The sequence below is a fragment of the Rhinolophus sinicus genome, chromosome 15 (genome assembly GCF_057876585.1).
Source record: "Rhinolophus sinicus isolate RSI-liver-muscle chromosome 15, RSI-T2T, whole genome shotgun sequence".
NCBI classification, from domain to species: Eukaryota; Metazoa; Chordata; class Mammalia; order Chiroptera; family Rhinolophidae; genus Rhinolophus; species Rhinolophus sinicus.
In genome coordinates, this window is record NC_142515.1 from 3,641,483 (window position 1) to 3,663,702 (window position 22,220).

General features: G+C 50.9%; 1 protein-coding gene across 1 annotated transcript in view; it reads right to left on the reverse strand.

Annotated features, from left to right (window-relative positions):
- PTPRE (protein tyrosine phosphatase receptor type E) overlaps positions 1 to 22,220 on the reverse strand; it is a 134,806-nt gene that overhangs the window by 36,200 nt on the left and 76,386 nt on the right. Inside the window, exon 3 of the mRNA XM_019728245.3 lies at positions 642 to 760. Within this exon, the coding sequence (XP_019583804.2) occupies positions 642 to 753 (112 nt within the window). The 5' untranslated portion in view covers positions 754 to 760. The remainder of the gene's footprint in view (positions 1 to 641; positions 761 to 22,220) is intronic.

Sequence of the window (22,220 nt, forward strand, 5' to 3'; positions counted from 1 at the left end):
TAAAGAAAGGTAAGAGGATAGAATAATGAACCCCCACGTCCCTGCCACCCAGCTTTCTATCAGGACAAGGCCCTTTACGCTCACCTGCAGCCGTCCCCTCCCCCCCCCACTTACTCTTTTTGAAGTCACTCCCAGACACCACAGGGTTTCCTTTGTAAATACTTCAACACAGGTCTCTACAAGGTAAGGACTCTATTTTTTTTTTTTTTTTTTAATAAAGCTAACCATTATACCAACACTTTGCCTAAAAATATTCACAATAATTTCTTCATTAATCTCAATGGTTACATCAGTATCTTAATATCCCAGACTGACTGTCAGTGTTTGTTCATGGCTGGTGTGCGTGGGTCCCCACAGTGGGGTCGGGACAATTAACCCTCCGCTTCCTGCCTCCCACTGCAGCGGACACCAGCTCCCAGCTCTGGGGTTAGGCTTGCTTTGCAAATACAGAACAACTGGCTTTTCTAGCCAGCCTGTTTTTATAGGAGTACAATGTTCAAAGCATACCCCAAAAGCCAACCACACCTTCCTCCTCCTCCCCCAGCCACTTCATCACCTGCAAAGGCCCTGCGAGCTTATCAGGAGGGGCAGTGGGTGGTGGGGACAGGGAGGCCAGGGAGGAAGAGGCAGCCGGTCCTTACCTGAGGTCGTGGAGGTCCAGTTGCTGTCTGCAGTGCTGGTCTGGTTGACCCTGAGTGCCTTGGCGAGCAGGAAGCTAAAACTGGCCAGCAGAAGTGGGCAGAAGGGCTCCATGGCAAACCTGGAAGAGGCAGGATCAGGCTCAGAGGACTTGCCCTCCAAGGTGGACACGCACAGAACACACAGCCGGCTCTTGGTAGACAGAGGGGTGGGTGGGGGTGGGCGTGACAGTGGGGCCGCTGTGGGAGCGCTGACTTGTCAACCTGAGTTAGGGAGAGGGGTCTTTGTATTACAGCTGGCGTAAGTTACACCTGCCCTGGGAAAATAATCTCACCTTAGAACAAGCCAGGTTAGTAGCTAAATGAACGATCCTCGGGTTAGAAAAGCTCCTGTCGCTCAGGTTAATTTCCTTTTCTGTTTGTGTGTCTGTTCTGGGGGAGAGGGGAGGCAAAGAAGGCCTTGGAGGTGCCCAGGAGGAGACACTCAGAAAACACCACGAGATCTAGGATTCTGAGTGGTCGTTTCACAAACCCTCAAAGAGGCCTGTTCACCACTCCTGCTGCATTCCCACGTGGTGATCGTTTGTTCAGTTAGGGAATCTTGTACTGTGCTACCCGTGACGTGGGTCTAGTATTTCTACAGATGGGGGCGGGGGGGGGATCACAGGCTTAGGACGGGCTGGGTTAGTGAGCCTGTGCTCATAGGGTGAGGGGGTCGGAAACAGGGTCTGGCCCGTCTGCACAGGAGCCACCCGGGCTGTCCCCCTGGTCACACCACAACCCATGCTCTGGCTTTTACTCCCAGTGCAGGCCTGGCCCGCCTCCACCCTGAGCCTGAGCTGCGGGAAGAGGTCCCCTACTGTCACCGTCATGCCCAGGCTCTCTGCCTTTCCCACACCCTAGAGCCTGTTAATGGTTTTCAAGTCCAGCCCCTCCTCTCATGATTGAGGTGTTAATGCTGATGGGGGGGTGAGGAGAGGCCACCAATGTCTGGTCCTCTGAGCCAAACACTCTGTCACTTCCATGCATCATCTCCTTCAGTCGGCACAGCTGGGGGGTGGAGGTCTTGGCTCCTGTCTGAACCCTCAGGTGAAACAGTGGGAACCTCCGTCCCCCTGGAAGGGCCACAGTCAGCTCATCTCTGACAGGTGCTTGGGCACCTCGCGGTCAGAGGGAAGTACTTCTGGGTGCGTGTAATGGGCAAACCGGGGTCGTATGTGGCTCAACACAGAAAAGGGCTGTTTCACCCAGGAGACCTCAGATCTCCACCCGATGCTCCGCTTTGCCCAGACACCTTAGATCCTGGGGAAATGTGACTGTGGCCACTGGGTGGTGTAGAAACTCCTCCTGTAGGACTTGCAGGTGCAGGTGGGCGGGGCCAGGCACCGAGGGCGGGAGACCTGGTGGCCACGACTCAGACAGCCGGCCAGGTGTGGGCTCTCGCCCGCTGGCATTCCCCGCCCCGTTTCTGTCCACTGAGCCCTGTCCCGGGTCAGCCTGGGTGCCTGTCCCCCCAGACAGAGCTTTCCTGACAAAAGCCTCCCTTTGGGATATAAATGGACCGAGGCCAAGAAACATGGCTTTCTTGTAATGAGGAAAGACATCTGAATGAATGTAAGAAGTGCCAATCATCGTTCAGCCATCACCACTCTTAAAATGAAATGGTTACGAGCACATGATAATAATTAGCCAAACAACTACGATAGCTACAGTCGACACTTCCATCTCTTTCCTCTTTTTTATTTCCAAACCATGCATTTTAGACTTATAAAGTGAGCCACACACACAAAATTGCTCTCCTTGCATGAGCACCTACTATGTGCTAGGCCCTTTATGTGAATATCACCCTCGTAATAACCCCTCCAGCACTGAGACACTGAGGGCCCCCAGGATAAGGAGACGGCCCCCAGTCAGCTCAGAGGAAATGGAGGATTCAAACCCAGGACGCCTGGGGACAAAAGCCTTGAGCCTTGCTGGCTGCATATACTGCATTAAAAAAGTCTGTCACTCCACACTGCAACACTTGTAACATATTTGAGTAAATGGTCATTATTGGATTAGGAAGTATTCATTGACTTAACACTACTCAGAGATGCAGAATTCCTAGATGAAACATTTTGTTCTCATCACACGCATTAATTTGAAACCTCCCCCTTCAGAAGCTGACAGATCTAAGAGGAGGCTGACACCTTGAGCCAAAGGCCATCTCATCACAATCAGACACTGTGAGATCTGGAAGTGTCCTGAGCGGCAGCTGATTTGCCCAGTACGACCAGCAGAGGGCACAAAACTTTGCAGAATTCAAACCCGTCCCACCACTGAGAGACCCTTTATTGCAGCAATTACATTGCAAGGTCAATGACAACTTGCCAGTCCCTGGACATTCACTCTCAAAGAGCTTTGCACAAGCTCCCTGATAAACACAAACACGAATCGGTCACAAAAATAATGCTTGAATTTTAACAACTTAATTTAATCACTGTTTATTTTTTGTGCATTCACTAAATGCTACGTACTGATCTCCAGAATTTAGATGATCAAAATAGTTTATTTTGAAAAAAGAGGCCTTCCCTTTTACTCCCACTGAAGGCCAGCCAGCTATCAATGTGATTAGAATTGCCTTTTTATTCCATTTATTGCCTTTTCAATCTCGCTTGTTGGGTGAGTCCTCGGGGTTGGTCATTTGGTCTGCTTCCAGGTGTCCCGTGGGCGCAGCGACTCTTCTCATTCCGGGTGTGGATGCCCGTCCTGGGCTGGCTCGCAGCTGGCACTCAACCAATGTTGGTGGACAGGGATGGTCCCACGTACCACGGCCCCACCCGCACCCAGAGAAAGGCGGCAGCCTGGAGAAGAACACGGTTCTCTTCCCACGTCTCCAAGGGCAAGCAGCTGAGGTTGGTTCCAAGGAGCCCTTAGGATGTGGCACCGGGGCTGCTTTCCCTCCAGCTCAGGCACAAGTCCCCGGGGGCTCCAGCATGGAGAATCTCGAGACCATGCAAACTGACTACCGCACAGTGAGGAGCCCAAGAGACAAGGATGAAAACGACCTGGCTCTTATTTCTGCTTCCTTGAGTTGTCATCAAGAGGGCGACAGCCCTGTAGATCAGTGTTGGTGGACAGTGCTGGTCCCCAACTACCACAGGATGGGGACGCAGGATGAAAGGGGGAAGGAAAGTGGAAACACATCTCAAACGGGTAATTGCAAGCAGGGCAGGAGGACGCCCCCTGCTGGAGAGCAGTTACCTGACCATAGGAGACAGAGCAGGAAGGTCATCCCAGGAGAGGCCACAGAGGCAGAAGGAGAAAAAAGCTCAGCACGTGAACGGGGGGCCCGGGCCTGGGCCTGGGCAGTGACAGGGGCCACATCACAGAAGGTCTCCAGGCCTCCGGAGGTGGGGGCTTCTCCCCTAAGCAGATCCCTCCCCTATTGGCCTGGATCTCCAGCTCCCTGAAAGAAGGTGCCAGAAGCTGACAGGTGGGAACCCTGCCTTTCTGGGTTCCGACTTTCAGTGGGTCACTCAGCTGTGCTGGGAGCCAGGGCACCAGGAGCAGAACAAGTGGCCCCTTCCCCTGGGCTCTGGGAGTGACTATCCTCCACCTGGGCAGCGGCCAGCGGCCTCTGAGACCTGTGCATGTCTGGGGGCAAAGGCAGGGCCAAACACACTGTGTACCTGCTCCCCAATCTCTCCTGGGGATGGCAGGTCACAGTGACCTTCAGAGGCAGCTGGAGAAGAAGATGGTGTGCTACCTCAAATCGCTAAGTGTGGCTGTGTGGCTGTCCAGAAGTGAGGCCACCTGCTGTCACAGAAACAACCTGGCCAGGAGGCAGGTGCTGGGCAATGCAGATCCGTTATTTACCTGCAGGGGGGATGGCTCCTTACTTCCCCGAGTCTGAAAAACTGGCTAATGTCCTTTCTGGAAGTTTCTGCGGATAATGTCTGTGATAAGCTGGCCAGTGAAGCTCAGGTCTCCCTAGGGATCTAAGGATTCATTTGTCAATGTCCCTGGCTCACTGCCTCTGGTCTCAAGAGCAGGAGAAGCTCCCGGGTCCAAGCCAGAATTGGAACCACCCAGAGGCCGCAAGGCTGGACTCTCGGTGCTTGGGGCGCAGGAGGTGCTAGGTGTGCACAGATTCTTCTCCACCTTGTTTCTGCCAAAAGAGCAGGCCCCCGCACAGCCTCCCAGCCTCCTACGTCTGCCCCAGCTGTCCTCTCGGCCACATCCTCCTAATGGGAAGGGGCGTGGCTGTGGGGCGGAATCTCTGGTCCCGACTAGGACCTTCTCAGCGGAAGGCAGGTGAGAAGAGAAAGAGCAGCCATTGCCCTTTGGGGGCTCAGACTGCCTTACAGGACTCTGCAAGGTCCACCTGTCTACCCCAAAATAACGTGAGCACGAAGATGGAGAGTGCCACGTACCTGTCACACGGCCCCAAGGGCCGCTTTCTAGGACCCCAGTCATGCACAGACACTGCCCCTGCATTCCTAAGGTAGGAGGCATTGTGCAGGCCGCGAGGTTGAGCCAAACCTACTGCCTATCGACAAACCCTCCAGCAGGACGCCAGTAAGCACCACTGGCGTGGTTACAAACGGGCCTAAATATTCCCAGAGAACCGACAATTGCTGCTGTTCACCTACAGGTTGGGGATGGCCCTGACACCTGTGGGGTGTGGGTCTGTGAGGGGTGAATTCTAGGCACCCCCAAATCTACCGTGAATACACGGGGCTTGGCAGACAACCCTCGCAGGCACAGAGAGATGCTCGCCCTGAACACAGCCTGGGGACAGCACCAAACTTCTAAAATCATTGCTAAAAATACAAGTCAGCTTGTTCTACCACCAGGTTCCCAGCTACGTGCCCCCCAGACTCGTGCCATCGCCTCCTGATAAACCTCCAGGACGCGGGGCTACCGGGGCCTGGACTAGCCAAGCAGCTGGCCCCTCATCCCACTGTGTCTGTTTCTGATAAAACTGGGACAATATTACCCACAGGGCAAGCTGATTATTTTTTTACGCACTGGGGAAGAACAAATCTCAAAGAACAAAGATGAATTTTCGTGGTAAAGGAGAAACAAATCCAGACCTTTTTCCACTTTCAGGTGTGAATACACCTACGTGGATGAAAGATTTAAATAACAATAATAAACACCCCTTCGGCCATCCAACTTGCACAGTCAGCATGTTCCAGAAGCATCCACCGTGATATCACCTGCCCTTTTGGAAAAGGCTTTGCTCGTTAAAAAGGAAAAGATGCAAAGAACACAGCTTTTGACCTGAGGTGGTGAAGGCTGAACCTTAATTGCTTTTGAAGAAAAGTATTTGCACACATCTAATGCAAAATCATTGAAATCGCATTAAAAGGTATCCATGTGGCAGGAGAGAAAAAGGAAAAAAAAAACAAAAAGAGAGAGAGAGAAATGATGAGGAGTGGCTGGGCAGCGTCCCCAGCCTGGCTGGCTGTCACTGGGCAGGGGCCTGTGACGTCCTCCAGGGTCCTCTCATCGGACTGTCGTCCAACAGCCACTCAGACAGGTGGCTGCCACATCTGCCTTGACAGAGGACCCAGAGGTCAGAGACAGTGAGCTGCCCGCTCCTCAGTCCCAGCTCCACGGCCGGGGCAGCGGGTGGGAGTTGGGGGAGGGGGAGGACACCACTTCTGCAGCCTGAGGCACCCCCTGGGCTCTCGGGGGGGTCAGGCCACATGGCGGTCACTGTGCACACACGACCTCCGCACACTCGGAGTCCCATCTGGGGCCCCTGGGACACACAGGACTCTCAGAGTTCAGGAAACTGAATTCAGAGCACAGCCTGGGCGCTTGTACCCACAGAAATATCAGGGTGTGGGGTGACTGGTGCTTCTGTCGCGATAGACACTTGTCCCCCATCACCACCACCATCAACTACATGGGCTAGGTGTGTCCAGAGACATCTGAGAACCCCGGGGAATACACAGCATGCACTGGCGAGGGGTGCAGCCCCCACATTCCCCGGAGCAGGGATCTCTGCCCCAGACACTGCAGATGCCCCTTGTGAGGCTGCATCTTTCACACCCTGTTCGCTTGCGTGTTCCTCACTGCACGTTCGTTAGCTCACCCTGTGCCTTGGGAACCACTGAGTACCAACCACTGAGGTTGGGCCAGAACCATCCGTACAGCAACAGTGTAGACACACACACTCTGATCTGGCTCCCTCCTTGTGAGGACGCCACACATGGTAAGTGAGACGACGCTCCAGAGCACCGCAGCTCTGCTTCACACTCTCTCATTATACAAGTACCAAGTGACAGCTTTTCTTCAAAGAGAACCGAGGACATGGAAATTAGTTTCACAAATTAGTTGGAGCTGATCACATTACACATAAATAGCTGGGCACGACCAAGCTCTTAGAGAAACTAAGAACCAACATTTTATATCATGAGAGTCTCGACGGGCCTTAAAAAATAAAAATAGTTTTCAAATAGATGCTTTCCCCGACCCATGTTCTTTTCTGCTTTGCAACCTTATCTGAGCCCTGGCACAGGTTTCCTGAGCCCTGGCACAGGTGAGCTGAGCCCTGGCACAGGCAAGGTGCTTCTCCTCAGGTGACCACAGGCTCACTCAGCCCTGGTGGGTGCCATGCCCGTACTCAACGGACCAGCTGCCAGGTAGAGAAGGAAGTAGAGGTTAAGAGGGTCTCTTGGTTCTGGACTTGGCTTTTCCTCAACACGGGAAGGATGAACAGGTATTTCTGGAAGTGGCACTACTGCTCTCTTCTCTCTGAGTTCATCGACGACTCCCTGGGGCCCTTCCTGGATCTCCCCGAATCCCCACCATCTCCGCCCTTCGCTCAGACAGGACACAGGCCAGTTCCTGAGGAGGAAGAGTGACCTCACAGGCCGCTCACGATGCCGGATGGCTACAGAGTGATAGGTAGATCGGACAGTGTGGAAAACAGTCAAGGCCATTCGTTTTCAACTCATTAGGAAAAATGGCTGTTCCACTAAGCTCATTACTCTTCCATTGGGGGAATAAACAAAATAAAATCAGCTCATGAAATAGTATCTGAAAACGTGTTTGGCCGGTTAAATGACAAAGTGATATTTTTAGAAGACAAAATGCTGCCTGCGTTTAGGCGCAAAAAGGGCTTATCTGCTCTCCACTAAGGGGAGACTGTTTGAAGCTTACCAAGCAAGGTCCACAGGCTGCGCAAAGAGAAGTTCCCCCGGGAAACCCGGGGGGTGTGTGCCAAACATCTCAGGCTTGGTTTGAGGGCTGCTTGGAGTAAAATTAAGGTCTCAGTGAGGAATCCTTTCTGCTTAGTAAGGTCAACAGGATTTGACATTGTGATTGAATATCTTTATACACTCAATTTTTTCTTAACAAGTAGGTGAGCGGTCCTCTGCGATGAAGCAGTGGCGACATGACACCTAACGTTACTTTCTCTCTTGTCCTTGTGGCACGTTATTCTTCTCCCGTGTTCATGAGGTTTGGGGGCTCAAACAAGCCCAGGGGTGTGGGAGCTGTGTAAGTGGGCACGGCTGGTACAGAGACACCCGGGGCTCAGAGGCTGGTGGAGAAGCCGCAGGTCTGCAGGGAGCGCGAGGGGACACGGCAGAAGGCGGGCATCACGGGGCCCATCAGGTGAGGTCCGCTGCAAGTGAACATCGCACAAAGCGGTTTTGGGGAAGAACACCGGCATGGGATGCAGGGCAGATCCCCTCTTGGGCCTCAGTCCCCAGCCTGCCCCGCTCTACCACCCCACTCAGTTTTCAGAGTGATTTTCATACAGTGGGAGTCTTCCCACATCCTTCTCTTCAGTGTCTTCCGCTGCCCTTGGTATTGAGCCTAGACTCCTGGGTGGGACCGGTGGGACAGGCACCCCCATTGACCCTTCCAGCCCCCCACCCAGCAAACATACCAGACTTCTTACCCTCCATATTCTGCAGTCCCCCAGCTCTTAATGCTCAAAACACCCCTCCCCTCTTGCTCTGCCAAGCAAACTCCTCTCCATCCTTCACCCCTCTGACCCTGGGCCAGTCTCTCCAGGAATCTGTGCCCCCAGGGGACCTGGGTGCTGTTTCCAGGCTTCCTCCTCACCCCGCCGTGCAGCCCAGCTGACTGGTGTGTCTCTTCCTGCATCTGAGCCTCTGAGTCCACTCAGCATACCGTAGGTGCTCAATGCCCGTGCATGAATATGTCTGCCTTCTGCTTCCTGGGACGCACGCATCCTGCACCCACACTTCCTAAGCCCTTGTAAAGAGGGTCAGGAAGGGCCTCAAAAAATGCGTGGCTGTTGGGTCCAGGGCAGAGGGGGCTCACTGTACCCCGAGACCCTGGCTGGCATGGGCACCTCTGCAGGTTTCCCGATCGGGAAGGCAGGAAGGCTGAGAGCCACTGTCACTTTGGCCTGAACAAGGTGAACACGTTCCTGCTTTAAAAAAGAGTCACAGAAATAAATGCAACACACTCATCGCAGGGCTGCTGGGTGGTCAACAGTTTGCTGGGACAAGGACCTTTCTGCCTGTCCTACCTGCCCTGTCACACCACACAGACACCTGCTGGAGAGGATGTGCTTCTCCCCCTGGGGGCTGGGGGTCCCCGGGATGCTGATCGAAGGGTCAAAATTCACTATAGCACAAAAAAACCAAAGCCTGCTGACCAAGTGACCCACAGACAGCCTGGGAGTGACCTGTGACGTGTTTGGAAAGCTTTCTTTTTTGAAAGATATAATTACATACAGTTAATTGGACCCATGGTTTGACAAGTTCTGACAAATGTACGTCCCCATGCGATCCCTACCTCATCAAGAGGAAGAGCATCTGACGTTGCTCTAGAACATTCCTTCTCACCCCTTCTCAGTCTCGTCTTTCCCATGCCAAGAAGCATGCCCTATTTTGATTTCTATCTCCAGAGATAACTAGCTTGGCCTGTTTTTGAACTTCCTATGAATGAAACCATACAGGATATGCTCTTGTGTGTCCCGTTTCTCGAATTCAGCAGTATATTGAGGCTCGTCCGCGTGGCCGTGGGCAGTGGTGGTCCCTTCCTTCCTACTGCTGCTGAGTTTCCCTCTGTGCGGCTGCCACAATTTGTTTACCCATTCTCTTCTCGATACACATTTGGGTTGTTTCTCCTTTTTTGGCAATTATGAGCAAAGCTGCTATGAACCTGGGGACAAGCCTTTTTGAGAACAAAAGTTTTTCATTTATTTGGGTTGAATGCCTGTAAGTGGAATTGCTGGGTTCAAGGAGTGGGTACACGCTTACCATGTAAAAAGGTTTTAAATTGGTTTGAAATATTTAAAAAGGCGGAGAGTCTACAACCGGCCTCAAGATGTGGCTTCCCTTGGGGACAGCAGGTCTGGCCTGCATTCCTGCGTGGCGGCATGGGTTGGCCCCTCCACTGGAACCTGGACTTGCCGAGTGTCCTGTGGCCCCACCCTGCACATTCCCACTTGGGTCACCCTCCCCTGCTTCCTTTATCACACAATCTGTGGCTGCTACTCCAGTGCCTGGATTAAAGGAGCCCTCTGCACCGGTGTCTCCCTCAGAACTCCAACGAACGAATCTGAAATTGGCAGGGAGCCTGATTTTTTCCTGACTCAAAGCGAGAAGGTTTAGTAATTCCAAGTGAAACAGTTCCTTTTCAGGCCACCACTATCCACAGTTGTGGGAGGTTTTAATTTGGTTCGGTCTCCCTTAATATGCTGCACATACACAGGTTTTAATCTTCTTTTATTAAAAATAAATCCACCCTTCTCGCTCAGGTCTCCTGTGTAAATATCTAATTAGGGCAGCAGCTCTGCCCAGCCCAACAGCGGTGCATTGCTGTCCCATAAGAAGGAAAGAATTGTACCCATCTTTTGAAAAATGTTAATTGGGCCAAACAGTGAGCATGAATTATTTATAACCACCCCTCTGGTTATTTGGAAGAAAATTTGCCTCCAATTGCAACTCAGAAAAGAATTCTTGGTATTTCATTACTCAAAGAAGCCGCTTTAGAACCTCCCGGACAGCTCAGCCATGGTGGATACACAACTCGATCCGTGTCTGGAGGAGACATGGGGTCCAGGGTCCCTTCTAAACGCCTGGCCCATGTTGTGCCTGAAGCAAGATCACATTTGGGCTTAATCTCCTTGGTAGCTTCATTCATTCATTCATTTATCCATTCATTCATTCACCTATTTACTGGCACCTTCTGCACAACAGTGAGCAAGATAAACAAAGCCCTGCCCTCAGGGGCCTCCCTTCACACACCTTCACACAGTAGTCAGAGGACTCTGCTTACAGGATTGCTTTTCTCAGCAGGCTCTACCCTGTCATGTTGACTTCTGTCTAAATCCTTCCTCCCATCAGCCCCCAGTGGCACTCAAAATTAGGATTCTCCCTCTGTTTCCAAACTATCCCAAGAGGTTTCCTAGTGGACACCCCACCCGCGATTTGTTTTGACTCCAGCCATTCAGATCTGCAGGGTGACCCTATGTCTCCTCTACACTCAGGTTTGGGAGAGAACATTCTTTTCACCACTTTCAACCCAGCTAAGTGATTAGCTCCCACCCAGTAAGGCTAAACGCTTGTAGTGATACAGTTCCAGGGTTACGTTTTTCTTTATTGATACTCTGTTGGTAAACTACAATCAACTGCACGTAATTATGGAAAATTATAACAGGGGCACAGCAGTAAAACAAAACGTTACCCTTTGGGAATATTAATAAATACATACTCTCTTCTTTAATAGAAAATTCATGCCTATTTCACAAAATGGTTTGCTCTCACACTGGGAAACATTATGACACTCATGAATTTTTAAAGAAACACTGATTTCGTACGACCAGAAGCCACTAATAAAGATTTGTTTGTTCATTCATTCAACAAATATTCACTGAGTGTCTTCTGGACACAGAGCATGTGGAAGGAGGCCTTATTCAGTCAACAAGATTTGACAGGGAGGCTCCTGCCTTCGAGGGATTTCTCCTCTGAGCGGGAAGCCCAAGCCTCCCCGAAACAGAACGTCAGTGGTCCAAGGTGGGCCATGGCAGTGGCTGGTGCCAAACCTCTCGAAAGTTTGCTCTATCCCTTGCTTTCAACATAGGTGCTCGGTGCTGGGGATTCCACAGAGACTAAGACCCCATTCGTGCCTTTGGGAAGCTCCCACTTCCTACCGAAAATAAGACCCAGCTGGACCACCAGCTCTAATGCATCTTTTGGAGCAAAAATTAATAGAAGACCCAGTATTGTATTATATTATATTATACCTGGTATTATATATTATATTATATTATATTATTATTTATTATATTACATTATATAGACCGGGTCTTATATTACTTTTTGCTCCAGAAGCCTAGTCAGAGCTGACGGTCCGCCTAGGTCTTATTTTCGGGGACACACGGTGTGCGCTCCCAAGTCTAGCACATAGTAGGTGCTCATGATGACCCCTGAGTTGAGCAGAAACCTAATGTCAACAGCATGGCATCGGAAGAGGGCTGACTGTGAACCTGCTTCCTGAGCTCAGGGTCTCTGCTGTTTCTGCCTTGTGAGGAGCTTTACTGGGGGTTTCCAGCAAAGCAAGGCTGGAAGGTGCAGCAGGTATTTTAACTGGCTTCTGGGATGCTGCATCTGCTTTGATGGACAGAGGGCAAGAAGTTGCGTTTATGGGCCAGGAAGATGCTGGGTTCCTGAGTGACCATGACCTCAGAGCTATCCTCGGGGTACTTACTGTATTTGTTCTCGAATAGCCCTTGCAAGTCCCTGGGAGGCTCGAGGAGGCAGCCAGCCCAGTGAAAAGAGTCTGGCAGGAGAGACAGGTGGGCCTGGGTTCATGCCTGGGCTCCTTCAGCTTCTGGGCAAGTCACCTGTCTCTCAAAGGAGGCTCTTTCCTCTTCTGTGATCTGGGGGCCCAGGGGCTGCCTGTTAGGATCTGTGGGGACACAGGTGGACTCTCTGGCCCAGGTTCTTCTCTGAGCTGCTGGGAGGGGGACAGTGACGCATCCCTGAGGTTCAGGGCACCCCCTCTGCACGGGCACGTTCGATGTGCCCAGAGTTGCTGCGGACCTTTCTCGGGCTGGGAACCATCCGTGGTACCTTGTGAGGGTGCGGGGTGTCCCCAGGATGCTCACAGCCCAACGGGGCAGAAAGACACATAATGACGAGCGCGGTATTAGAAAGACGAAGCCCAGAGTGACAGGAGTGTCCAAGAGGAGGATTTCAAGTAATGAAAGTATTATAATTTCACGTTTTGTTTTATGGGCTCAACTTGTATCCAAATTTGTAAGCATCAGGGATGCAAGCGAAGCAGGGCGAGGTGGGGCAATGTCTCCACGCATGCGCCGTCGCTGGAAACCCAGGTACGATGCTACAGACGACCAGCAGGTGGCGCAATTGGGGAAGCCATAGAAACATTCATTCACACCAGCCCAAGGCTCCCAGACCCTAAACCAGAATGTTCCCAACTCCCACTTCCTGCAAAGTCCTGCTCTCACCCACCCAGCATCTTTCCAGGGTCACTGCAGACACGTGGTTTCTGGCACCTGCACTCCCTGCAAGTGACGACCCCACCAATGCTAGGAAACTTAGTCTCTAACAATTTTCCTCTCCACTCATTATGTTAAAGTGATTAACCAGTAACTAGCATTATACGATGCATCTGAATTCTCCTGAACAGGCACCCTCCTGCCCATTTCCCAGCACGGAATTTTATTTTCTAATCTGTGGATCCATGATCTCTACCCGAGTCAAAAAATCCAACACTCTGATGGACTTTCCTAGCCTGAAACAAGAGAGAGAAACTATAAATCAAATAGTATTCCCTGTTCAGGAAATTGGCTTTGTGCCCACATTCACAATTCTTCCATACATATTAAAATTAATTATACTGGCAACCGTAGCTCAAAGTATGTACAAATAAAGTGGGGTGAAAGGGCAGAGGTGGCGACTAATTAAGACAGAAGACTTCCAGGACACGTTTGCCTATCGCCGGTCATCCACTTAATGGATTAGTTGTCAGTTATTTAATAAACCAACTGATGACAACCGCTAGGTTTTGACATTTGAGTTCGGGGGGCCTAAGTTAGGGAGAAAGGAGGAGAGAGAAAAAGAGGTGGGGGTGGGGGCAGGGAGGAGGACGAGAGGGGCAGTGAGAAGTGAAGGTCAGGAACCTGACGGGGTGGGGACAGCATGGCCCTGCCCCTGTGAGGCACCTGTGCCCCAGGGAGGGGGAGCAGCTTTTTTATTCCTCAAAGGAAAAATGTCAGTTGCCCAAACCAAGTCGTTCTCTGTGCTCTCTTGTCTCCGTGGGGGGGTGTGCAGCAGGAATCTGCCTCCGGAGTCCCTTGGCTCTGCCGCTTTCTAAGTGTGACCGCTCAGGCAAGTTGTCTCACCTGCAGAACGGGGAACAGTCTCTAGTTCAAGGCCAAGAAAGAACAAGGCCAGATGTGCAGAAGGCTACGGACCTGCTGGGGGATCCTGGCCAGCGCGGGCCTGGCCCCCAGGGGCGGCGGAGAGGGCGCTTGCTGATGAATGACTGCGTGGGTGAGGGGTGGCCCTCGTTCCTGCGGACGGAGCGACCCCAGGCCCCGCTGGCCATGGAGAGCCTCAGCTCATGCCCGTTGCCCAGTGTAATTATCCTCAGCATCTTCCTTCTCTCTCAAAACGGCCAGGGCTTGGGTGACCGGCTATACGTCCGCCTGACTAGGAGGGACGGAGTGGGGCGAGGTCATCATTCTCCAACCAGAGAGAAATGTTGCTGTCTTAATAGACCAAACAGAAATGTGCTAAATCACCCTCTCAATCTAATGAATGGCATCGACACAATGAAGGAACTGGAGAATCCTGTGTTAAAACCCCACATTATTGCATGCTTTTCAGCATCCTTCACATCACAGCTGCTCTCACCACCAGCATGGACATCAGAAAGAGCCTGGGCCACCAGTTCAGGGCCACCTCAGCTCTGGTCCACTAGCTGTGTGACCTTGGGCCAGTTCTTTTCCTCTCTGAGTGTAAAGTGAGCAAAACAGTGACCTCACCCAGCCTCTGGGGAAGGTAAGAAGAAAGCCCTTCATACCTTTTGTGGACTGTGAACAAACACTTTACAATACGTCCAGCTCAGAGGTAAACAAACAAGAAGCAACAGAATCAGTTTTATTTCTCTTATTTCAGACTGGCATTCTGAGAGGAGAGGGAGAGGGGACCTAAGGAAGAGCTCCATTTTCAGTCCCAGAGACATAAATCCCCAGAACTACCAGGGACAGTCCTGGGCCAGTGAGAAGCCTCGGGCTCAAACACCCAACAGCATTTATGGAGCGGGGGCTGTGCCCAAGCTCTCTGCTGGACGCCCCAGGCACTGTGCCCCCTGGATAAGAGGAGGGGTGCTTCCGTCAGCCTGCAATGGGGGAACACGACAGGGGAGGAGACAGGAGCTGAGCCTCCAACAGTGACTTCCTAAGCCGGCCCAGACCAAGCAGGCCCATCCAGGTAGGATCTGCAGAGGACGCATGAAGTGTCCCAGCATCAGCCAGACCTCAGCCCCTCCGTCTCTGTCCCCTCTGGGCCTCAGCACCGTGATGAACTCACATAGTGCTTGGTAGCTGGCACGATGGCTGGACACACGCGTGCCCCCAGGAGCGAGGACGGTGGCAGGCTGAGAATGCATCCTGGCTGCCTGCACTTTTGGAAGCGTTTACCGGCTTATCTGCTTCTGAGAAGGACCCAGAAACTTCCTGCCTCTGTTCCTGCGTGTCCTCCACTCCTTGTCTGCTTCTCACACCCCTTTTACTCCTGGCCAGTGGCAGGCGTCAGGACACAAAGTCCCGCGAGGATGTGACCGCGGCCCACGTGAGCTGAGAAAGCCCAGACAGCGGAGACCACAGGAGGGGCTTGCATCCCGCCAGCCCTGGCCGGCAGTGTCCGAGGGCTCCGTTCCCGCCCCTCCGTTCCGAAAGGCCCCAGCCTGCGGGGAAAGGAACACTGATCAACTCGGTTCAGAGATGGTAAAACAGGGTCTTGAGGCCTTAACATCTTTCACACGATCCCTGGCTCCTGAAACTTTGCTAAGAATGACTAGCATTTCTACCTCCCGAAATGAGAAAGCCCTGCATCCTGGCTATTCTATCCACAGCTTCCAGAAACTCCAGGGGAAACTGGGGCTGCAAAGGTACCCAGAGAGGGAGGCAGGTGAGGGCTGACACGCATCAGGGCCTCCGAGAGACAGACCTCCAGGCACCGGACTGTCACGCACTTTTCCCTGGGTGTGAGGGGAGCCTTCTTCCCGGGGGAGCCGCCCCCCCCCCCCCAGTGTGAGCCCTGTGAGCAGCATGGGGCATGGCAAGCTCCGAATGCCGTCCCCAGGGCAGCACTGGGATTCAGGAAGTTCACCGAGGTAGGGATTGGGTACCTGAGGCAGAACGCATGCCCTTATTTCTAGAAGCAGATGAGTGACAAGCAAGAACGCTCATCGTGACAGGGGCAGTGACATGGCACTAGCTTTGGCTGTGGACACTGGTCCACGCACTTTACACACAACACACTGGACCCTCACCTCATGGAAGCTCTCTGACACAGTACACAGCTCTTATCATGCCTTACAGCAGAGGGCTCTGAGGATCAGAGAGGCGAGGTCACCTGCCCAAGGCCACACAGCTGGCAAAATGGCAGAGCCTGAATTCAAACCCAAGTAGTCTGGAAACAACCAGACGTCACAAAACCACGTCTCCACAGTCACTGTGAACTCCTCAGACCTGGGAATTCTGAAACGCTATAAGGTGTGATCAGGACAAGTATGGAGAACGTGAGACTCGATCAAAACTGAAAAACATTTCCTTTCAGGACAAACGGACACACATGCTGTAAATTCTACAAATTTACTGAAAATACTTATTTAGCCATCCTCCCACCCCCCAAAATCCATGAGTTGTTTTGGCCCTAACGGATGTTAGCGTTTTATGGGTTTTGAATTGTAAACATCTCCCCTCAGAATGTCATTTTCATTGTTACACCTGGGAAACGCCCCTACATCATAAAATGCGAGTTTAGTAAACATTTGTTCAATGCATGAAGTGGCCAAAAGGTTTGCCGAGAAGAGCCCGAGTGGAGCTTTCATGTCCCCATCCGACCGAGGTCTCTGTAAACACCAGCTGCATCTCCTTAAATATTTAGCAATATAGAACCACAGAATTTTACGTCCTTTGAGAATTCTTTGTTCTGTTACAAAAGAAGTGAAAAAGAAGGAAGAAAAGAAACCTCAAAGGAAATGACTATTCCCATCTACTAGAAAGTCTGGTAATAAGAAACTGGGAAGCAGGCTGTGAGAATCTGAGTCGATCAATTCTACTTAGAAATGTTCAGGTCAAATCAGGGCTGCCCACAGTCAGAGCAATGACACTGGCCACGAGCTGTGTCCAACTTTGAAGTCCCCCGGAACGCTGAGTCTCCTTTTATCTGAACTCCGCTGACAATGGAGGAGGAAAGCAGGGAGGAGAAGGCTCCACGCACAGACATCACAGACAGGCTTTTCCCTGGTGACAGAGTCTCAGGGGCCCAGGGGGGCCCTTCCACTGCCCTGGGGGAGGCTTTCTGCGCTCTTTTATCCACCCACGTGCCCACTGACCCCCTCTTTGCTATCTCAGGTCTGGCGAAGTCAGGGAAACAGAAAGAAAGGGCAGGAGGCTGCATAGGTGGCTTCCAACTCCACGCAGTGATGTTTTCAGAAGATGCACGTCTGTCCCACCTCTCACCTGTATCTAGAAGCTGCGTAAACACAACTGAGCAAACCTGAAAGACTACAAAGCTCCGGACTTCTGTGTGGCTCAGACAGGAGGAAACAGACTAAGGGTAAGCAGTGATTTTCAAGTCAAAGCTAGCTAAGCACCTCCAAGGAGCTGCCAAGGTGAGTGCGTGTAAAATGCTTATGCTCCGATTTAGCCTTTAAACCCGCTTTCGCCTTGGTCTGTGAAATGGTGCCCAGGGACCCTGGGGGTGCAGACTCTAGCTGAGGTCAGCACCCCAGAGAGAAGGTGGATGGATGAGGTTTGGCCTTAGGAAACTCAATAGTATCCTTACTGGCCCTGAGACTTTCAGTGAAATGGGCAGTGAACAGACGCTGGGCTGATTAAAAGGTGTCCCCCCAAATTCATGTCCCTCTGGAACCTCAGAATGTGACCTACCTGCAAATAGGGTTTCTGCAGATGTAGTGTGTTAAGAGGAGGTCATAATGCAGTGGGTGGGCTCCACATGCAGTGGTGTCCCTTATAAGAGGAGAGGACACAGAGACACACACACACAGGAGAAAACCATGCGTGATACTGTCATTTACAATAAGAAATATATATTTGATCTTCTTCCCCATTTCTGGCACAGGATTCCTAAAACCCTTGGAATTTCCTAAGTGATAAGAGCACTAGAAGCATCTTTTGTTCTAATATTTGGCCTTTGACCCCGGTTCCTGACACAGGGCTCCGGAAACCCTTGTAATGTGCTGGGTGTTAGGAGTGTTATTTTCTTCTAATGAGGTGACTCTGGCTGGGCTCCTGGATGAGGGTTGGTCCCTGGAGAGACCACGCCATGATTAGAAGCTTGGAATTTTCAGCCCTGCCCGCCCCACCCATTCTCTTGAGAAGGGAGAAGGGTTGACAATGGAGTTAATGATTGATCATGACTGTGACGAATTCTCCACAAAGTCCCACAAGTACAGGATTCGGGGAAGTTCCAGATTGGGGGCACATATCCACCAACCAGGAGGGTGATGCACCCCTAGTCCTGACCTCTTCGCCTGCCTGTTCATCTGTACCCTATATCACATCCTCTAAGAAACTGGTAAACCTAGGGGTTTCTCTGCGTTCTGTGAGTCACTCTAGCAATTTAATCGAACCCGAGGAGAGAGTCACGGGAACCTCAGATTTCTAGTCCATTGGTCAGAAGCGCAGCTGAGTGGTCAGAAGCACAGGTGACAACCTGGACTTGCGATTGGCATATGAAGTGGGGCGCAGTGGTCTCGTGGGGCCAAGTTCTTCATTTGTAGGGTCTGATTCTGTCTCCAGGTAGATAATGTCAGAATTGAGTTACACTGTAGGACACCCAGCTGGTGTCACAGAGAATTGCTCGGTGGGGGAACGACCCCTCACACCGGTCACCAAATGTGGGAAGTGAAGTGTTCTGTGTAAAAGTAAAGAAGACATACAGGAGGAAGGAAACCCTGGATGTTTCCTAAAACACCCCGTGAAGACAGGCAGAGCCTGGAGCGATGTGGCCACAGCCAAGGAACGCCCAGCACTGCCAGGAGCTACAGAAGCTGCAAGAGGGAAGGAAGGACTACCTCCCATGGCCTGCAAAGGGGCCAGCCCTGCTGACACCTTGACTTCAGACGTCCAGCCTCTAAACTGGGAGAGAAGACATGTCTGTTGTTTTAAGCCACCATAGTTGTGTTAATGTCTTACAGCAGCCCTGGGAAACTCACACAGATGCTGCGCTAAGACAGTTGTGAAGAAGTTCCTGAGATGCTTCTAGTCGTCTCTCTGCCCGTTTTCCCCTTTGTTGGCAGTGGGATCCTTCCAGACCCTTCCTCCTCCTCATGCCCCACATCTATCAGTCACTAGGTCCTACCACATTCTTCTTTCAGTCAACTTTCACTCGTTCTGTCTCCTCACCCAAAGCTCAGGTCTTTCTTCATCACACAGAGCACTGGTGAGGACTGAGTAAGAGAAAATGAGGGCCAAGGCCCAGCACCACTCCGGGGACACACCCAGGACTCACTGACAGCAGCCCGACTGCTCTCCCATGGGCGGCCTGCCCCGGGCCTGCCATCCGCCCTACCCCATCACCGGGCTGATGGTTCTCACACACCCCTCATCTGTCCCCTGTTCGGGATGCCCAGGGACCTCCAACAGCAGTTCTCACACTCTGGGATTCTCTTACCACCTTCACAGGCTTTGTCACATCATTCACTCATTTTTCTAAGAAAATCAAATACGTGCACTTAAAAGAAAACTCTTTATCATTAGTGTAAAGGGGAAAAGCAGCGTGGCCAGCCATGTACAGAGATGACCTCAGCATCAACTCAGTGAAGATGGGGAAGATGAGTTTCGAAATTCTTGCTCAACACTGGCTCTGTGCAAGGCTTTGGCCAAAAACTTGCTCTCTTTTTTGTTGCAAAGGTAGATTAGCAAGTGTTAAAGAGATGTTACGGACACACTAGATCGAAACTGAGCATCTCTTTGAGTACGAGAAAAACTACAGGAGAAGAAAGAAGGAAGGACTTCCTCCCTTTTTGATTCAAAGTTCCTCACACTGCTATGCTCAGTTTCCACCTAAAACCATCTCAGGACTTTCGTGCATCAGAGGACACTCCGAAGAAAGTGAAAAAGAGAACCTACAGCATGGGAAAAAGTATTTGCAAACCATGTATCTGATAAGGATCTAGTATCCAGAATATATAAAGAACTTTTACAACTCAACAACGGAAAGATAAATAAACCAATTAAAAAATGGGCAAAGGACTTGAACAGACATTTCTCCAAAGAAGACATACAAATGGCTAAAAGCGCTGGAAAAGATGCTCCAGATCACGAATTTTTAGGGAAATGCAGACCCAAACCACAATAACATAGCGCTTCACGTCCACTAGGACGGCTATAATTAAAAAATAAACAAAATAACGAGTGTCGGTGAGGCTGTGGAAGAATTGGAACCCTGATACACTGCTGGTAGGAAAGCAAAACGGTGCCATCACTGTGGAGAAGTTTGACAGTTTCCCAAAAGTTAAACATAGAATTACTATATCACCTAGTAATTCCACTCCTAGGTACATACCCCAGAGAACTGAAACCAGGTGTTCAAACAAAAGCTGGACACAAACACTTATAGTAGCATTATTCACAAGGCAGCATTACTCACATGGCCAAAAGGCTGAAAACCACCTAACTGTCCATCAACGGATGAATGGATAAACCAAAATGTGGCCTATCCACTCAATGGGATATTATTCAGCCATGAAAAGGAATGAAGTACGGACACATGTGACAGCACGCATCACCCTCAAAAGCAGGGTGCTAAGTGAAAGAAGGCAACCAGATGGCCACACATTGTATGATTCCATTTATATGAAATATCCAAATTGTGTAATAGAGACAAAAGCAGATTGGTGGTTGCCAGGAACCTGGGGGAGTGGGAAGTGGGGAGTGACTGCTTAATGGGCACGGGGGTTCCTTTCGAGGTGATGAAATGTGTTGGCACCAGGCAGAGACAAGAGTTAGACAACATGGTGAATGAACTAAATACCACTGAATGACAATGGCTAATATTATGTGATGTGAGTTTTACTTCTGTAAAGAGAAAGCATCTCAGGACCACCACGTACTGTGCTTTGGGACAGAAGGCACCTCCCCAGCCTGGCATCCAAGCATGGATAGTGACACCTGTGGGAAGCACTGGCTGGCTGAGTGCTGCCTACTCAGGGCTAACGACTCAGGATTTCCACCAGTAACTCAAGGACTCCCCCCAACAACAATAAGAGATGGGGACCGTAATTATCCTCCCTGTACAGATGGGGAAACTGAGGCACAGAAACACTGAGTAACTTGCTGGAGTCATACAGCTTCGTAGAGGACACAGCTTCCTCTGGTGGACGGGGCAGACGCTCTGGGTTGGGGGCCGGCGGGGTGTCTGAAATGGTGCTAGAGAGGGAACCCCGACACAGCCTCCCATCCCTCCACCCCAACCCCTTCCATATTAACCATTTCCCTGATTAAATACTAGTCCTGCATTCTGCGGGGCCCATTGTGCTAAATTACACGGCGAGTGTGCATTGCAAATTATGCTCATTATTAGAAGTTACATGGCAACATTTATACTAATTAAGTTGGGTCTCATTCCTTTAGCTCTAATTTTAAATCACTGGCACAACTCCAGCCTTACGGCCGGGAGTGAACTGCCACAAATGGATGGAGTAAAATGTACTTTTAATTTTCTAGCTATTCCAGATTATTTTATACTTAGAGCTACTTACTGACATCAGTTATGCTGCTTTCATTTGTTGGCTCTTTTTCTTTTTCTTTTTTTACACTTTTATCAGGATGAATGTAACAGTAAAGTTTTAAAGTACAAACCATACAGCATGCCTTTATGATCAACAGCACGAATATTTTTTAATGCATTAGGAAACATTCTTGAAAGTTTGTTTTCCCAGAGCACCACTGGCTTTTTAAATGTCTTTCCCAAAGAAACACAAATGACTGCTATCCAGTGGAATTAGGAGACTACAAAGGAAGAAATGAAAAGAAGAGCAGTGTGGGGTCTGCTCACGGGCAGGCGGCTTGCTGAGAGCTTTGTAGGAATCATGTCACCTTGGTCCCTTGGTCACCCAGGAAGAGGTCAAGTCACCTCCCAAGGTTTCATAGCGAGGAAGTGACCGGTCAGGACTTGATCCCAGTGTCTGATCCAAAGCCCACACTGCTCTTCACTTCTTCAATCTATGTAACTATGCACGTGTGTTTGTCGACGGACAAAACACATCACACAGAAGACGTACTGCCCTCAAATACTGCAAAATGAATCGATGTGTGCCAGTCATCTGTTCATTTTCACTTCTTCAGAAATGACCACTTGAACACCTGCTATGTGC